The 19,101-nt window shown below is 39.7% G+C and overlaps 1 protein-coding gene across 1 annotated transcript in view; it reads right to left on the bottom strand.

The window, feature by feature from the left end:
- Positions 1-19,101, bottom strand: part of IGHMBP2 (immunoglobulin mu DNA binding protein 2) — a 101,972-nt gene that overhangs the window by 11,990 nt on the left and 70,881 nt on the right. The window contains exons 10-12 of the mRNA XM_089520811.1: positions 6,416-6,534; positions 4,549-4,643; positions 3,483-3,606 (exon numbers count right to left, since the gene is read on the bottom strand). Of these exons, the coding sequence (XP_089376937.1) occupies positions 3,483-3,606; positions 4,549-4,643; positions 6,416-6,534 (338 nt within the window). The remainder of the gene's footprint in view (positions 1-3,482; positions 3,607-4,548; positions 4,644-6,415; positions 6,535-19,101) is intronic.

The following is a 19,101-nucleotide window of genomic DNA, read 5'->3' on the forward strand; positions in this document are numbered from 1 at the left end:
AGTATCAAATATGGAATTTCCTTTCAAACATTAATGAGGGAGTTTCTTAATTCTGCAATGTAAGTTGGTCTCTAAAATACCTTTAAAAGAACCTACACAGTTGATTTAAGTAATACATAAATATATTTGATTTTAATGGATGAAATAATTTATTTGCCAGAAGGTAGGTGATCAGAGAGTTAATAATCTTTAACTGGTTGAAGGCTATACAGTCCGCCCTTCCCTTAGGTGGGGGATCCATTTTGGACCCCTCCCCCCGTGTAAGGGGAATTCCATGTATGCTTGAGCCCCATTTAAATGAATGGGGCTTGTGCACGCGGTGGCGCGTTCACACCATGGGCGCACGTGCCATTACCCCTTATGGGGTGCACTGCCCCCTTCCCCAGTGTGGTTTTCAGACACAGGCGCACTGTATATTTATGTGGCTCAGATAAGATAGATTAATGGGTCTGGATGTAGATCCATAAGTCACAGATGCTCATACTTGGTTCCCATGATTTTGATTTGGAATGCCAGAAGTAGAAAAGCAGGGTTATTCATATGGATGGTCCAAACTGCTTCACTAAAGTTCACAACCAAAATGGAATTGGGCTGAAGATATATGTCAGGATTGTATTTTCCAGCAGAAATCAGCAAGCAAAATCTCACAGAGCCCCACAGCTATATTCTGCTTATATCTAGTTATTGGCACAAATCTAACTTTCATAAAGGTCAGAAATATAGATAGTATATGCTATTTTTAAAAGAAAGCAATTAACCAACACATGTGTATGAGTAAATGGTTATAAAATGCAAGTTCATATGAGATTTTTCCAGAAGCTATTTCTGATCTCCAATTACTTTCTTAAGGATCTATAATAACAGACAGCAAATGCCAAGATGAGTCAGCTCAGATGCTTAACTTGGTTGGTGGCTAATTTCTCTGCTCTTGAAGAGAAGCAGAAGACAAGTGGAAAAGAATACTTTAAAAGAAAATCAGGACAGCAGGGTTTGTTCCCACCATCTGAAGTTATACAACATGTCAGCACATAGCAGCACACTGGTATACTAAAATGCATCAGTCACCAACCTGTATATATGGAACTTCAGGTTCCTATCAGTGTATGGAAACAATAACATGTTTCCATCTGATTACACTATTTTAAGACATAGATAGCAAAGCCAGGTCCTACTGCTCTGGCTCCTATAGCCATAATGGTTTTTGTCTTATGATAGCAGAAGAGTAGGAGTGCTGATCAGAAAAGACATTAATTCACTATTTTAATCAAGAAAATGCAACCAGTTACAGCCAAAGTTACATCCACCTTGAAAATAGGCTAGCTTCTTACTCGTATCTGTAGTGGTCTCACACAAGTATGTGGTTCCTTGAACTTTGCTGTCATGCAGAATTTTAAGCTAAGAAATTACCAAGAGCTGCTGATATATCCAATATGAATGGGTTTATGTAGTATTTATTTGTTTCCTACATTGATATACCAACTTTCTCCCAAGGAGCTCAAGAATGCATAGATAGTATTCCTCCCCATTTTTATCCTCACAACCCTTTGAGGCAGGTTAGGCTAAGGGAGAGCTTGGGTTTATTTTTTTTAAGATAAATCTGATACAACTTTTGTTATATATACTTAAGCACACATACATGTACACACCATGTAGGTAACAATATATTCAGGAGAAATGGGAATACACAGCATAGCTGTGCAGTTCCTATCTTAACTCACAAGTGTGTTCATATACACATGGAGATACACAGACCTATCTCTAATGATCTTACTTTACTCGATTACTGCAACATCCTCCTGGCTGGGCTTCCTCTCTCTCACCTCCATCCTTTAATTTCTGTCCAGCATTCAGCTGCACGCATTATCACATCCACCCACCGCTCTGACCACATCTCTCCTGTGTTGGCATCCCTTCACTGGCTCCCACTCCCTTTCCGCATTCAGTATAAGCTCCTGCTGTCAACATTTAAAGCCCTCCATGGGCTGGCCCCTCCTTAATTATCAGACCTTATTTCCCCTCACCTTCCCACTAGGGCCCTCCGTTCTGGTAGTCAAGGTCTGCTGTCCCAGCCCAGGATTTCCTCTGCCCCATCTCGGATTCGCCCCTTTTCACTTGCTGCCCCTCACTCCTGGAACCTTCTTCCCCCACGAGCAAGAGCCATCACTTCTTTAACCAGCTTCAAAACGGAGCTGAAGACCATCCTGTTCAGAGAAGCGTTCCCAGGCATTGCATAATTCTCACTTGCTATTTGATGTTCTTTTGTTGTCTGTTTTATTCAATCATTTTCTGTATTGCTATGTATTTTATATGTATTATCTTACTAGACAGGCCCCTTCCCCACCACCACTCCCTTCTCCTTCTGTGTCGTGTCTTTTTAGATTGTAAGCCTGAGGGCAGGGAACCGTTCAATTAAAAAGATTGTATGTACAGCACTGTGTAAATTTATAGCGCTTTATAAATAAAGGTTAATAATAATAATAATAATAATAATAATAATAATGTGAAAGATTCTAGTTAAGATTCTACTGCTTCTTATCTTTCAGTCAGACACTCTTCCCAAATTAATTTCAACCCCACTTCAAAGACTGTTCTGCTTTCTAGCATATATGCATCTAGCTACTATTTTTTTTAAAGTAAGTGACCATATATTTGGACATATCTTTTTCCAACCTCTCTGGAACAAAAAGTGCTAAGTTCTTGTCATGTTTAGCTGTACTACTAAGGAAAAGATTCTGAATTTTTCTACAACACACATAAAACCTGCACGCATTAGGAGAGAACACAAAATGCATTCCAATTACTTGGATTTTTAAACTTTTTTTTGATGCTACACACCACAATATGAAGCAGCTCAGCAAAAGCCCTACATTACTTCTCTAATTTTGTCAGAAAGTATTTTCTGTGGACTTTTCTTAGTGTTCTTTACACCATATCTTGGCTCAACAAAGCTTTTTTTTTGAAGAAGTACTGTGCTGGAGACGGGGCCAATAGTTTCCTTCACTTGAACTTAGTACGGAAGCCATTTCTATTTGGTGAAATCCAGGCTGCAAGATGGGCAAAACCAATTGCTTGTATGGTATTGATGCATTTATCAGGGTACAAGTAAGAAGTGTAATCTGCCTTGTCCACACTACTATGTTTTTGTCATGGATATTTCCACAGTGTATGATTGCTCGGGGGTGGGAACTGTGTGGCCTTCCATGTGTTATTGAACTGTAACATCCAGTAGTCCTATCCAGCATAGTCAATGGTAAGGAAAGCTGGGAGTTGCAGCTCAACAACATCTGAAGAACCAGATAATTTTTGCCCTTACTCTACAGCAAAGAAATTCTTGTGATGCTGGGGCCATCTATACAAGAGGCAAGTACCTTGTTTCAAAGTAGGGTCAGCTGAGCCAATCCATAATACTAGCAACAGTTTAACGGCTTTTTCAAATAAAGTTTATTTTCATTCTCTATTGTCCTGGGTACTAAGTTGTTTACCTTTCCTATTGGATCTTACAAAAGAAAGGACAACAGCTTCCTTCTCTCTTCCTTGGAAACCATCCACTGATTTAATTTCCAGCTCTGGATATTTATGACAGAGAAGCTCCCTTAGCATGTCCACCTGAAAAGCAAAGCCATGGCTGATAAATAATAAAAAAAGGCACCAGAACATAAAAAGAGTAATGTTATCTCATGTGAAATATCTCCTATTTCCCAAATTAAACCAGCTAAATTTAAAGGTCCACTACAAGAAGAGGAAGAAAAGTGCATTGCATTTTCACTTGATGTCCATCTGACCTGCTGTGATATAGGCTACAGTTGGATGGAGGAATGTTAACTCTGTTCACCTTCAGGAGGTAACAAGGTGATGGGCCTTGGTGGTGTAGTGGTTAATGCCTGTAATGGAGCATTAACTCACATTGAGACGCACCTCACCTGAAAGAGGAGAAATAAACTCACTCACAGACAGAAAGGTTGTGAGTTCAATAACAGCCTTGTGAGTTCAATACCAGCCAAGGGTTCAAGCTTGCATCCTTCCTAAGTTGCTAAAATGAGTACTCAAATTGTTGGGGGCAGTTAGCTTAAACACATTATAAACTGCTTAGGGAGTGCTTAGGTGCACTGATAAGCAGTGTAGAAATGTACTTGCTATTGCTATGGGAAAGGCTTGGGTGAGCTGGCTGACTGGACTCAGCAACTGACACAAGAGCAAAAGCAAGCAAAGTCAACTCAGGTCAACAAATTCCACTGAAACTTTAGCTCCAGCCGCTATATCAAATGAATACAGTAAGTGTTATAAGTTTAACACACGGATTAGGAATGTGATGGTCCTCTCCATTGGCTTTGCTTAATGGTGTTGAAAGGCTATGCAGTCTATCAACACTAGGAGGGCAACATATTCCTGTACCTTTGTTTATACAGTACTTCTGATCTGATACAGCTGTTCTATAGATCCAGAGCCCTAGATATTAGCAGTATAAATCAGGACAAAGTGGATTTGCCCTTGCTTTTCATTCTCCATTCCTTAATGTTGCGTTTCTGAGGGCATGGCAGACGTACTCACCTGGAGATTGTAAGGAGTGATGACAGCAATGTCTCTTGCCTTAACACCAGCTTCTACCAAAGCCTGTATGTGTAAACCAACAAGACGCACCTCACCTGAAAGAGGAGAAATAAACTTAGCTGTGACCAAAGAACAAATGATTTTATCCCAGAATAAGCTAACAAGTTCTATAGGAAAACCATGCTATTCATTCAATGATGGTGAAAGGGAGCTTTTCATTCACAACTCAATTTGAAAACCATTAAAGCCATTCTGCTTAAAGAACAAATCTAATTACTCAGGAATCCAGGGTCACAGATCACTCAAGAGATCAGGACACCTCATTTTGTGAGTTATTTACCAGGCACATGATGAGGACTGAATTCAAAATTAACAGCTGTGAGACTTTTTCTCTGCCTCTCTCATGTTATTACTCACTATGCTATATATGGCTCACTCTGCTTTTATAAATGTTTTAGTGGCATGGAGGTCTGTCTGCTGGCATAGATTCACAAAAAACTTGGCAGTTCCCTACATGGTAAAAACATTTTCCATTAGGGGAAAGCCCAGCTGGGGACAGACTGGGAAGGGTGACCAATCGCCTGGGAGCCTCTGCCCAGCTGGGTTCCCTCTGTGGGGGAAAGGCCAGTTGAGGACGGGCTGCGGAGGGGGACCAATCACCCTGGAGCCTCTCTCCAGCTGGGCTCCTTCCATAGAGGCAAACCCAGATGGGGACAGGCTGGGAAGGGCGATCGATCGCCCTGCAGCCTCTCCAGCTGGGCTGCTCCTTTAAGTCCAACCTTCGATGTATGCATGGGTATATAAAAATCCACAATTTTGGCCCCAAAAGTTGATCATGACTTATACAGGAGGTTGATTTATAGTTGAGTATATACAGTATGCCTTGTTCACTCAGACATTTGACAAAGTGTGATGTGCCAAGGTAATTAAAAGCAAAAGTTCTCTCAACTGAGATGCACCACAAACCATATGGAAGTCAGGAGAGTTCAGCATTTCAAACTGACAGCTCACAGCTCTGCCCATCATTTCAGAATCTGTGCTGCAATTCAAGAGAGCTATTTAAACCTCCATTTCTGAGTATGACATGTGGTTTTTCCCTTGAGCTCCCTCAGCTTTCAGCAGACTGTGGGAAGCCTTTTTTGAAGCTATAAAATCAAATTAGACAACCTTCCACTTCAGTATTAAGAACTCTTTCTCCTACCTGTTGCTATGCAGAATGCACACTGTTTGAATTTCAGCATACTTCAGTTGTTAGACTGAGGGATGAAGAACATCCAGATATTGTTGGACTATAGCTACCATTGGTTCTCTCAGGCAATTGCACGTAAATAGCTTTAAATACTATAATTAGCTTGTAAATGTAACAAATTATCAATGACTCTTTTGGCTGTAACTTGAAAATTTAAAGTTTGACACACGTGAAATATCCTCATACATCATATTTTAATACCTATCTACATGTAATGCCTAAGATCTCAGGTATAACATCACTGAGTTCTTAAGTATCTCCCCAGGATTATTTCTGTAATATAGGGAGAGTTCTTAGCTTTAGTAGGAAAACAAATGTTTTGCATCAAGACTGTCCCAGGTTCAATCCCTGGCACCACCAGGTGGGGCTGGAAAAGATTCCTATCTCAAGCCTTGGAGAGTTACTGCTAGTCAGCAATTCTAAGCCAGATAGACCAATGGTCTAGCTCAATATAAGACAGCATCCTATGTACATTTCTGGAAAACAGTCACCACTAGCAAAGCTTGAATTACACTACTACACACATGGATGATATAACTCAAAACGAAAAGCCAGGAAGAAACCAAACAGATTTTAGCAGAAGGGAAAAAAGACTTAGAAAAGAGAAAACAAGAGTACCTTGGTTCCCCTTGGATTGTTCGTCTTCCACATCAAGTTCAAATAAGCCACAGCCAGCTGTATCTATCAGAAGCAATGGGATACTAGTCTCTTCTGTTGAAGCCACTCCTGGCAGGTCCCTGACAAGTTAGAAGAAAAAACAATGAGTCCACAGCACTCAACTACTATTAGCATAAAAACAAAAGTTTGACTTTGTTTAAAAAACTCTGATCCAATTTGATCTGAATTATTTCACCAAGTCTTCATAGGTCAAGCTACAGAGCAGAAGAAGCCTTGACGCTATAGCTTGCTAGTACAAATATGTGGAATCTTTTAGCCTTTCCCCATTCAGCTAGGATCATCTAGTAATGCCATTGGGCCAAGTACAAGGCAAAAAAAAAAAAAAAAAAAGGAAAAAAGGGGGGGGGGGGCTGTGTTCAACCAGGCTACCATATAGTCTAATATTTCATGGTTTTCTTCCTGGCTTCTAAAGATGGCAAAGACAGCATGTCTTGGCTTGAAGATCCCTCTGGGTAAAACAGTGAGGTTTGGAAGGGCCCACATTCTAAAAGACCATTTCACCCAGTGCAATGGTCACTGCTCTTCCCAGAGTTACTGTTTCACTGATCCTTAATTTCACCAGCTCTTCCAGAGAATTCCATGCATATAGTGGTCAACGATTATTCTGCACTGGAAGTATCGTATGAACAAAATATTCTGCTGGAGTATGTGGGTGTAAATACACACATGCATGCCCAAACAAGATAGCTAGCAAAAACAAAACAAACAAAATTTGTTAAACAGGGATGAACAATAAACAGATTTCGTTATACATAGAGACAGATTAAGATTCAGATGGTACACCTACCTGCTTTATGAAAAAGAAAAGCTGAATAAAGAATATAATGACCACTTTATAAGGCAAACTCTCCAGAAAGTACGGAAGAAATATAAGAGGAGAATATGCCATAAGATCCCAAGGTAGAATTCATCACACAAAGCTTTCTTCAGTAGGGAGAGAATACCATCACAAAAGTGGATGAAATACAAAGATATATTGAGGGTAAAAGATGACAAACCTAGGTTTAAAATGCAGGAATAACTCAAACAAGATGGCACAGAATGTCACTAATACCTGTATAGGCAAACTGAGGGAGGGAGATAAAACAGAAATCAAAATGGAAGATATTGAAAGAAATAAATCAGAATGGGGGAAAATTGGAAATGGAAAACAAAAAACTAATTCTGAAATTATATAAAATACTCCTGAAGTGGGATACTGAGGAAGAAACAATAAAACCATAAAATGTGCCCAAAATATAGGTAAAACAATAAATTTAGATCAATAGGGAAAAAATGTGGAAAGATCAAATGAAATACATGTCAAGATATAAAAGAAAATAATTATAAAATGTTTCTAAGATGGCATCTAACTCCACTTAGATTAGCAAAAATATACAAAGGTGTGACAAGTAAATGTTGGAAGTGTGCACAAAATCCAGGGACATACTACCATTTTTGGTGGACATGTCCTCAAACCAGAAAATAATGGACATCAATAAACAAAGTAATAGTACAGGAACTGGGTATAAACATTCCATTCAAACCAGAAACTATGGCCCATTACAAATGGGCCTTAAAGTGTGCGCTCCATGCGTGCTAGGGTTAGAAAGGGGCATCCAAGCGGCCCCTTTCTCCTCCTCCCCGCTGCCGCGGGGTGTCCTTAGGGCTCGAAGCCCCAAGGACACCCCTTTCCAGGCCTCGGGGAAGGGGCCTTTTGCCGCTTCCCTGCGGCCTGAAAAGCGGCGGATCAGGGCCTCAGCGGCTGCTGCTCTGACCATTGAGGCCCCGATCCGGCGGGGAAAGGGGCGGGTGCAGGCCGCCACTTTTTGGCGGTTTGTAACGCACCTTTGTCATTAGGGACGATCAAAGAGAAAGTAGGGGGGAAAATACATGGTAGACTCATTTTTCACTTGCAAGAATAACATTTGCAAAGTTGTGGGAAAAGGAGGAAATTCTAAAGGTAGACACTGTTTAACAAAAATATATAAAATAATGGAGTTAGATGAATTCACATTTAGACTGAAAGAAAAATCTGAGAAAACACTGGTAAAGGAATGGAATATAATGATAAAATATTTAGGAGAAAAATGGGGAGAATTAAGTGTGATGAATCTTTAAAAATAAGAGGAAAATTAAATAAGAGGATACCTAAAGAAGAGAGGATCTATGTTTGTATTGGTATATTGTAGATGGAATATTTAATCAGAAAAGTAATGAAAAAAACATATTTATACTGTTTGTGTTAAAAGTAAGTGTAGACAAAATGTAAATTTAAGATGTACAATTGGAATATCAAGAATAAGACAAGACACATAAGCAGACAGTAATAGCAAAAGCTGAGGGAAAGGAAGTCATTTGATTTTGTTATGATGTGATGTAATGTTATTTGTTAGAATGTGTCATACTGTGTAGTTTTAGATGTGTTTGTAAGTATATTTGTAAGTATATTTGTGTGTAGGGTATTTATGGTTCTGTGTTATGTTTTATTAATGATAATAAGAAAAAAAAATAAAGATATATGTATGTGGGAGGGTGAGAATTTGTTACATATGAATGAGTCCCTACAGAACGGAACACCACATTTAGAAAAAAAATATTGATGGTGGCTTTTGGAAAGTTCCCAATTCTAATTTCACCACTGGATGCATGAAGCTGCTTTTGGCATGCCACACCTTGCTTCCGCCCCCATCTGCAATTTGAGGGATAGTAACTCAGCATAACAACAATCCTGTAAGGTAAGAATAGGCAACCTCCTTGGGATAAGGGGAGAGTAATGCAGCCCAAATTATGTTGGAGGCAGGACCAAACCCCTGATCAGGAGATTCTTTATGCCTACTGTAAGGTAAAAATGATAACTAGATTATGCATGTGAAGTGTACGGAATGTTTGAAAGTGTTATACATACTAAGCATTTAACTATTTTAAAATTCTTGATTAATATAAACTGCTGTTTGAACACTAAGTACTAAGACAAATATTTCCTCCAGCATTCTAAGGCCCTTTCCAGAAGGGCCTTTTAGTATGTACTGTGTACGTACTAGGGTTGCCTGGGGGCGTCTCTTTCAGACGCTCCCAACCCTAGTATGTACACAGTATGTACAAAATGGCGGTGCCCATTCTACATGGGCGCTGCCATTACGACGTCATGACCGCGCCGCCTCCAAATGGGGTGGCGCAGACGTGACGTCCTGGCGCCGTGGAAGGGCACCTGTGGCGCCCTTTCCATGGCGCAGGAAGGAGCTCCGAAACGGCGCTCCTTCCTTCATTTGTGTCGCTGGCACAGCCTTTACACAACTGTGCCAGCAACACACACAAAAAAAGGGGCCGAGTGGCCTCTTTCTCTTTTCCCCGCTGCTGTCGGGGTGTCCTTGGGGCTTGAAGCTCCAAGGACACCCCCTTTCCAGGCCGCGTGAAGTGGCCTTTTGCTGCTTCCTGCGGCCTGGAAAAGCGGCGGATTGGGGCCTCAGGGCTGCCGCTGTGGCAGCTGAGGCCCCGATCCGTCGGGGAAAAGGGCGGGTACAGGCCGCCCCAAAGGGGCGGTCTGTAACATGCCTATGCCTGCTATATTTAGTATAAATCCTAACAATGCATATTGTTTTAGTATAAGAGGCCTGTGTTAGAAATATCTTATGTGCTCTAACATGACAGATGATTTGTATAATTTGCAAGCATTCTCGAGACTGATTATTGAGATCTGTTCAAGGACCTAGTCTCTAGTCTAGGAATGCTTAAACCCCACCTGAAGTTTAAATGGAGTCACTAAAGGTCCTAGTAGTGTCAAGGGGCGTGGAGCAACCTGCATCGCTTAAGGTCCTTACATCTATTCTGCTAAAACTTGGAAGTGAAATAAAATATGTTTGCATTCTTCCATATGAACTTGTCTGTGTTTTGAGATCTCAAAAGATCTCTGACAACCTCTGAGGGACAGAAAAGTAAGCAGGCACAGTTTTATCATACCTAGGCCCCCAGCAGCCAAAGAAAGGCCTTTCCTCTTTCCTAACGGCCACTGTTGTGGCATCAGAGGGAGAAAAGAACAGCCAGAATCCGCTGGACTTAATTCCCTTTCCCACTGTCCTTTCCCATTTTCTTATATTGTGTGTCTAATGTAGACTGTAAGCCTGAAGACAGGAACTGTCAAATGAATAATTTATAAGCTCTTCTTGGAATGTTTCTGGTTAAAGGACAAGGTATAAATACTGTAAACAAACAAACAAACAAACAAACAATCCTCTGGGGAAGGCCATCTGTCCCACTACTCTCACAGGTATATCTGGAACATAGGAGAGGACCTTCTCACTGGAACTCCCTTCCTCAAGAGGTTAGACTAGCTGATAAGAAACCAGCATGTTCCTTGCTCTCTTTCTACAGGCAGATGGAGATGGTTTTAGTTCGGCAAGCCTTTGAGGACTGATTACTCAGGGGGAATGGGTCTTGCATAATGTGCTAGATGGATGGTTTTAATTTTTGATAATTTCATTACATTTGAAACTTTTGTACACTGTGAATTTTTTGCTATACTTTTTTAAACTGCTGTAAGCTGCCTTGAGTCCCAAACTGGGAATATAATCAACTAACTAACAAAATAAAGAAATATTATAATAATCATCAACATAATAGTGGTATATTTATTCTTGCACAAAAGTGAACAAAACCAAACCAAACTGGCCACAATATAAATAGTTTGCATATTCATAGTGTTGCATACTGTGTGTACATCAAGTGGCAACAATGCCAATTAAATCCATTTCCATTCCAGGTTGTAACACAACAAAATGTGGAGAAGTCAAATGGGGTGTGGTGGTGAGGTTAGAATACTTCTGCAAAGCACTATACCAGGAGCATCTTTTGGAAAGCAGCCCAAAACTGCAGGTAGTTCAAAATATAGCTGCTAGGCTACAGAGCTGATGGGAAACAACACCTATACTGTACTGAGTACAAATCTACCATGAACACAATTTTACATATCAGTGCTAATCTTCAAAGCTGTTCATAATGTGAGATCCAATGCCACAACTTTATTGTACCCAAACCTGTCCACATGACAAGTCATCCCTAGAAGCAATATCCCATGTTCCCTGCCCTCACAGACTGGAAGCTTGGCTAGTGGTGAAAGAGTTTTTTAGGGTTGTGGCACCCTGCTCTCAGGAAGGATCCCCTGGCATCTTCTCTCAAGATTGTTTTTGATGCTAGGCAAATCTAGACCTGTTAGTTGGTGCTACTATGCTGCCATCACTTGATGTGCTTATCATTCTGCTGTTTTTCATTGCTTTTATGTGCTTTCATTTAATTTTATGTGAGTTATTATTTTCCTGGAAATACTAATTTCAAGAATTTAAAGGGTGGGATACTCATCTTAAAATTTACTAAAGAATTTTGCCATGCACCATTAACAGTCCTGTCAGTTATTGCTAAAGGGATGATTTCCTCATGATGAAAGAGAAGTAAGCCAAGAACTTTGATCTTGTTGTATGACTGATGCTCTTTCAACTCAGTTTTACTCTGAATCACCCACTTATTATATAAAGGAGGCTTTTTCAGGGACTGCTGATGCAGGATAAGTAATTGTCTAAAGTGTACAACACTCATTCTTTCTTCAGCACTTGTCACCCTCAAGTAAAAAGTACCCACGGTGGGCTAAGATAAAAATTGGGCTAACTTTCTAACTCATTGGGTTTAGAATCAACAGTTAGACTAACTGAACTTATTAATTAGTTGCGTTTATGTCCCATCTTCCTGGGCTCAAGACAGCATACATGGCTTACTTTCTCTCTACTTCATCCTCACAACATGACTGGTAGGTAGGGCAAGAAAGAGTGACTTCAGTAAATTTCATTATTCAAGGAAGACTGGAACCTGGACCTTCAGTCCAACTCTCTAACTGCTACACCCTTTGAAAGGCCTTTCAACTCAGTTCTAATGAAGTTCCAATTGAAAGCAACAAAAAAGTTAGTTATGGCTTAGGTAACATTCATTTCAGTGGAGGCTAAGTGAAGCTAAGTTAGACTGCAGTGCTATACACATTTTCCTGTGAAAAAATATCTAAATAAATTATAGCACTGTACTGATACCACCACTAGCCCTACCATGAGACCAAGTGAAGCAGCTGCCTCAGGTAGCATCAGATAGGGAGGAAGCAGCAACTTCTGCCACTGCTTTGGAATCCCTGCAACATGGATAGGAGCAGGCCAGTAATTCCTCATGGATAAATGCAGAGAAAAATGTGAAGGACAGAAAGTATCCATAATCCATAGGATATATTCTATACTGGTTCTGTTTCAGTTCTTTGGGTTTGGGCTACCCCTATGTTTGGCTTTATGGGAAGAGAAGGTAGTACAATATTGTGGATAATGTTTGCTCCACCTGCTAAGATTAAATAAAACGTTTCCTTAAGACCAATTTTTGAACTTTCAAAGCTACTATGCCACTTGACTTGGGGAAGTGGAGTGGCATTTGCTGCTTAACTTGAAGCAGAAAAATATCCTGGGCTGGGGTTGGTAATTAGACTGGATCCCACTGACATTTGTTTGAAAAATGTGATCTTTACTTTCTTCCCTCAAGGCTTCTGCTTTCTTCAGTGTTTTTTGCTATCATGTGTACAAACTTATCACGGGAAAAACATTTTTTGTAAAGTATTAAAAAATGGGAAGTGGAAACAAATAGGTCTTTCCAGCAGCCTGACAGAAATACAAATTAGCATGTTTGGGCTCTGATTCTTTAAAACATCTTTTGGTAAAGGTAACACAACTTTCAATAATCTGAAGCACTAAGCAAAATACAGAATGTGGGAGTTAAAAGTCTCAATTAAATAATGGTAAAGAGTAAAATCATAGGCGTAGGCTCCTACAGTGTGGTTGCTTCTATGTTTCAGTATGCAAAGGCAAAAGCAGCGTTCCTTGATGCATTACAAGAGACAATGTTGTGACAGCTATGATATTAGGAAAAGGCAAAATACACAATCGTGATAACCTCAAAGAGGAGGCTGCTTTAAAACCCATTTTTCACATAAAGAAGCCATATTAACAACATGCATCAACAAACCCAAGTTGCTTGGTGAATTTATAACAATAAATGAAAAAATTTTTTGAGGAATCACAAGATGACTAGAAGTTTCCAAGGCCTAGTTTTGCCAGGCAGTTGTACATTAATGAAAACAACTTAAGTTTTTTTTTTAAACTCGGTCACATTAGAAACATTTTGCTAAGAGCAGAACCTTGAACCTCAAAGTACAGAGCCTTAACAACACAGAAATCAGGGTTTGCCTGAGTAATGTATATTTTTCTGTCAACTCTGCATTCTGCTTAGAGCAAACTTACCTAATAGTCCAACCTCAATCATACATATTCAAACATAGACTTCAAAAATACCCAATGAATACACATTCAAATGCACTATACATGTTTAGGTTTGTACCCTGTCTCCTTTGCCATGGAGATGACCATATTCAAAATATTGCTTCTCTGTAGTTGCACAAGACTCCTATGTTGCATATAGATATGTACAAGAAGCCAGAAAAGTTCTACTTGCCCATTCTTCCTCCATACACAAGATGCAAATTCAGAGAGCATCTTAATGGATGATACATTAAGCAACGTCCCTTCCACTGACTCAGGTTGGGGACTGTCCAGCGCCTGGGCCAAGGCCTGGAATTTGCCTGTGGGATGAACTGTGTGTTGTGTGCTTTCAAGTTGCTTCTGAATTATGATGACCCTAAGGCAAACCTATCACAGGGTTTTCTTGGCAAGATTTGTTCAGATGTTTGCAACTACCTTCCTCTGGGGCTGAGAGCAAGTGAGGCAAAGGTGAGTTTCATGGCCAAGCTGGGAACTGAACCCTGGTCTTCAGAATTATAGTCCAACACTCAAACCACTATCACATTACAGGAAAAGAGATTCCACCTCAACATTTGGAATAACCTCCTGACAGTAAGAGCTGTTTGACAGAGAAACACACTCCCTCGGAGAGTGGTGGAGTCTCCTTTGGAGATTTTCAAACAAAGGCTGGATGGCCATCTGTCAAGAGTGCTTTGATTGTGTGTTCCTGCATGGCAGGGGGTTGGACTGGGTGGCCCTTGGGGTCTCTTCTAACTCTAGAATTCTATGACATGCTACTGAAATAGTGTCACAAGCAGCTTTATTTTTGGCTTTTTTATTTAATTACACCTTGGTGGCAATGACAGCAGTAGGTGGATTTATATCAGGACTGCAGTGAGTTGAGTGAGTTTGCAAGGAAGATTTATGCCTTCCCCCCACCCACCATGATTCCAATTCTCCCCCCTCCCCCACTATGTGTGACTAGATCATTTAGAAAATAAATCTCCTGGGCACCACAGTCTTCTCTCTGGAGTAATTTGATTTTCATTCTCAGGATCCCTGATGCTTTTCAGTATGCAAGTGGCAGCCCGGTCATGCTGCAGTTGTGTGAACATAGCTGCTGCTAACAGCAAGGAACTAAAATGTGCTGACAAGATGTCTGAGGAGAGCACTGCTGTTACAAGCCCAAATTCACCACTACTTCCCACTGAGGGACCATGGCTATTGGTTTTTATTCATTAAACACCCTCACCTCTTTGCTACTGAAGAGGTGTGTCTGTTCCCAGTGTTCAATTTCTTAAAGAGATAGGCTTGAGCACAATGCAGTATAGCTGTCACAACCAGAGTCTGAATCTAGTTCAGACCAGCAAAAGAAACAACCATCGAACAATCAAAGAAAATATGGAGGGGAAAGAGTATAGAAAACGAATGGTAGTGAAAAGGGTGGTAGTGGGTTGTTTGAAGTACAAGAACTTTCAGAATGTATCCTGGCTGAAAGGCAGTGTCCCCACTACAGACTTGTAAAGAAGGAAAGTGTTTGGAGTCTTCTTTTTTTTTTGGGGGGGGGTGTACAAATGGACTGTGACTCTCTTCAGTAAGGTCTCATCCTCTATTGATTATATTCTGGATTGGTTTTGATTATATGACCTAAATAACATTTCAGATAAATTCAGTCACAATGTAAGAAACAGATTTGAACTACTGAGTATAATTCACTGGGAACCTGAAGAACTGTGGACAGAAGTCAAATACATAATTAAGGACGAATGTAAGAAAACACTAACAGTGGCCAAAAAGAAAGATAAGAAACAACGGATGACAGATTCATGCAGTAAAAGAAAGAAGAAAAGCAAAAGCAAAGGGAGATAGGAACAAAGTCAGAAGTATGAACACAACTGTCTAACGTCTGGCACACAGGGATAAGGAGAAATATTACAATGACCAATGCTGGGAAATAGAAGACAACAACAAAAAGGGAAGAATGGAAGACCTCTACCAAAAAATCAGATAAATTAAAGCTAAGAGGGCAGGGATGCTCTATGGAGAAAAAAAGAACGTAACACAGGAACAAGAAGAAATAAAAATATGCTGGAGGCACTACACAGAAGAGCTATAGAAAAGATATGAGGGAATGAATGATATTTGGAATGAGGAGCCATGTAAAGACGAACGCCAAATTCTTTTTTTAAAGTTATTTTTATTAGTTGCTTATTTAAATGCATCTAAGACATTAACAACCACAAAGTCAGAAGTATGAACACAACTGTCTAATGTCTGGCACACAGGGATAAGGAGAAATATTACAATGACCAATGCTGGGAAACAGAAGACAACAACAAAAAGGGAAGAATGGAAGACCTCTACCAAAAAATCAGAGAAATTAAAGTTAAGATCATATATACACTTATACAAAAAAGACAACACCTTACAAACATACATCACTTATTAACAAAACATATACTGCACAAGTTCCTTTCTAATCCTCTGTCCATAGAATTTGTCAATATATAAAATCTATTAACGATCAATCTTCAGATCCCATCTTACCTTCTCTGCTCATTCATCTCATCTTTCTCCCTCATCTACATTCCTAAAACAATCCTACCTTACCTTTCTATTTTCTCTTCCCTTCTATTCCTCTTCTCTCCTTTCTTCTTAATCCTTCTTCCTACACTTACTCTTATTTTATCCTCTACTTACTTACTGTATTCCCTACTACTGCTAATTTGATCCAACAATAGTTTATCTTTCTGAACCCCAAATTCTAAGAAGTGAAATAGAATCTGCAATAAAGGAAATGGGAAAAAATAAATCACCGGAAACAGATGGTATCCCAATTGAACTGCTACATTGCTTACTGACAGATGCAACTTCAGTGCTAATTGAAAGATGCCAACAAATATGGAATATAAAGCGGTGGCCAATAGACTGGAAACACTCAATATACATAAATATACATCCACAAGAAAGGAGATAAAAAAGACTGCAGCACTATAGGACAATAGCACTAATCTCACACGCAAGCAAAATAATGTTCAAAATTCTGCAGTATAGACTCCAACCATACATGGAAAGAGAAATCCCAGGGGTGCAAGCAGGATTCAGAAAAGGAAGAGGCACTAGGGACCACATTGCAAACATACAATGGCTAATGGAGTGCACTAAAGAATTTTTAAAAATCAGCATGTGTTTCAGACTATAGCAAAGCATTTGATTGTATAGATTATGAAAAGCTATGGAACACAATCAAAGACATGGGGGTGCCACTACATCTGATAGTCCCAATGAGGAATCTGTACCAAGAACTAGAGGCCACCATTAGAACAGAATTTGGGGAAACAGAATGGTTCCCAATAGGCAAAAGGGTCAGGCAAGGCTGTATCCTATTACCTTACTTGTTTAACTTAAATGATGAAAACATTGTAAGAAAAGCAGAATTAGAATCAGAAAAAGGAGGAGTTAAGATAGGAGGAAGTATCATTAACAACCTAAGATATGCAGACAACACCATATTATTGGCAGAAGACATTCAAGAACTGACACAGTTAATAAGGAAGGTCAAAGATAAATGTGCAAAGGCAGGTCTGATGCTGAACATAAAAGAAAACAAAATTAATCACCACAGAAGCAATACACAAATTCAATCTAGGCAATGAGGAAATTGAAATAGTTAAAGAATTCCTATATATAGGATGAAACACTGACCAGAATGGAGACTGAGGTCAAGAAATAAGAAGACTAGGAATGAGAAGGGCAGCTATGAAAGAACTGGAAAAGATACTGAAGAGCAAAGACATACTACTGAGCACTAGAGTCAGAATCATCTGGGCCATTGTATTCCCAATTACCATGTACAGATGTGAGAACTGGATAGTGAAGGAAGCAGAGAGAAAGAATATCAACTCATTTGAAATGTGCTGCCAGAGAAGAGTACTTAAGATACCATGGACAGCCAAGATGACAAACAAATGGGTTCCTGAACAGATCAGACCAGGGCTCTCCTTGAAAACAAAGATGATGAAGTTGAGACTATTGTACTTTGGCCACATAATGAGAAAGCATGGATTGGTAGTAGCAAAAACTATAATGCTAGAAAAAGTAGAGGGTAGAAGAAAGAGAGGAAGACCACAAACCAGATGAATAGACTCATTCAGGGGGGTTATGGGCAAGGGCTTGCAGGATCTGGGCAAGGCAGTTGAAGATAGGGATTCTTGGAGATATCTCATCCACAGGGTTGCCATGAGTCGGAACTGGCTTGAGGGCAGCTAACAACAACAAATAAATCTTATAAGCTGCAATGGTTCCCTTTGTAATCTTATAGTTGCTCATACAGTGCACCCAGAAACAATATGCACAGTGCACCAAACATTTCAATCATTAACTGAAAAGCTCCCATACCAGAACCTTGTCTCTTGCCTTCTCTCTTTCTCCCCCTTTGTATTCTGTTTTTAACCCACCATTCCCCCCCCCCCATCTTTTAATTATACAATTATCAGGTATCTAACAAGTCACTATTCTCTGCACCCATCTGCCCATGATTATGGTTATTGTTTGGATTTTAAAATGTTAGTTTTAGTTTTATACTGTTTAATCTTGTTTTAAAGGGTGTACTATGTATATATGGATATATTTTAATCTGTTGTACACCGCTTTGATTGCTTGGCAAAAAGTGGGATAAAAATAAAAAAATATTTATTATTTATTATCTTACCTTAATATTTAATTGGCTCCTGCATGCAAATATGTGTACAACTACTTAGTTTTTAGGATCTTCTTGACTAGGGGTAGAGTGGCAGAAAGGGTGGGGTGATTTAGCTGTGTAGAAAAAATGTTCTGTATATGGTCAGAAGCTTTAAAAATATTTATGATTAAGAATTCTCCATCCTTGATTCATTGACTGATCACTGAATTCCACTACTTGCTACAGTGAATGGATCAGTGTCCTCTAACTGAATACATTCATTCTTTATTAACTGGTAATAACCAAGACACTTGAAGAGTGAGTGGAGTGTACATGTTCATGGGGGTAGGGGGGGAAACAGAGATGCAGATGAGTGACAAATGAATTACAAGAACTTGCAAGATAAGATCCCACGATTTAGGACAGCTTTCCCACCCAACAGTTTCCTCATGTGCTGGACTCTCATTCCCAGGCAATATTATGCACCTTGTACCCCATGTTTGGGGGGGGGGGGAAACCTAGTTGGGAAGACTGGTAACTTTAAAACTACAAATGGAAGGCACCTGAAGGAGGCAACAACAAAATGTTTTGGTAAGGTAAAAAATGATAACCTCTGTAACATTCTCTATAAATCCCATGATGTATCCCAAACT

The sequence above is a fragment of the Sceloporus occidentalis genome, unplaced genomic scaffold (genome assembly GCF_023333645.1).
Source record: "Sceloporus occidentalis isolate IW3139 unplaced genomic scaffold, rSceOcc1.0.p SCAF_4, whole genome shotgun sequence".
Lineage (NCBI taxonomy): Eukaryota > Metazoa > Chordata > Lepidosauria > Squamata > Phrynosomatidae > Sceloporus > Sceloporus occidentalis.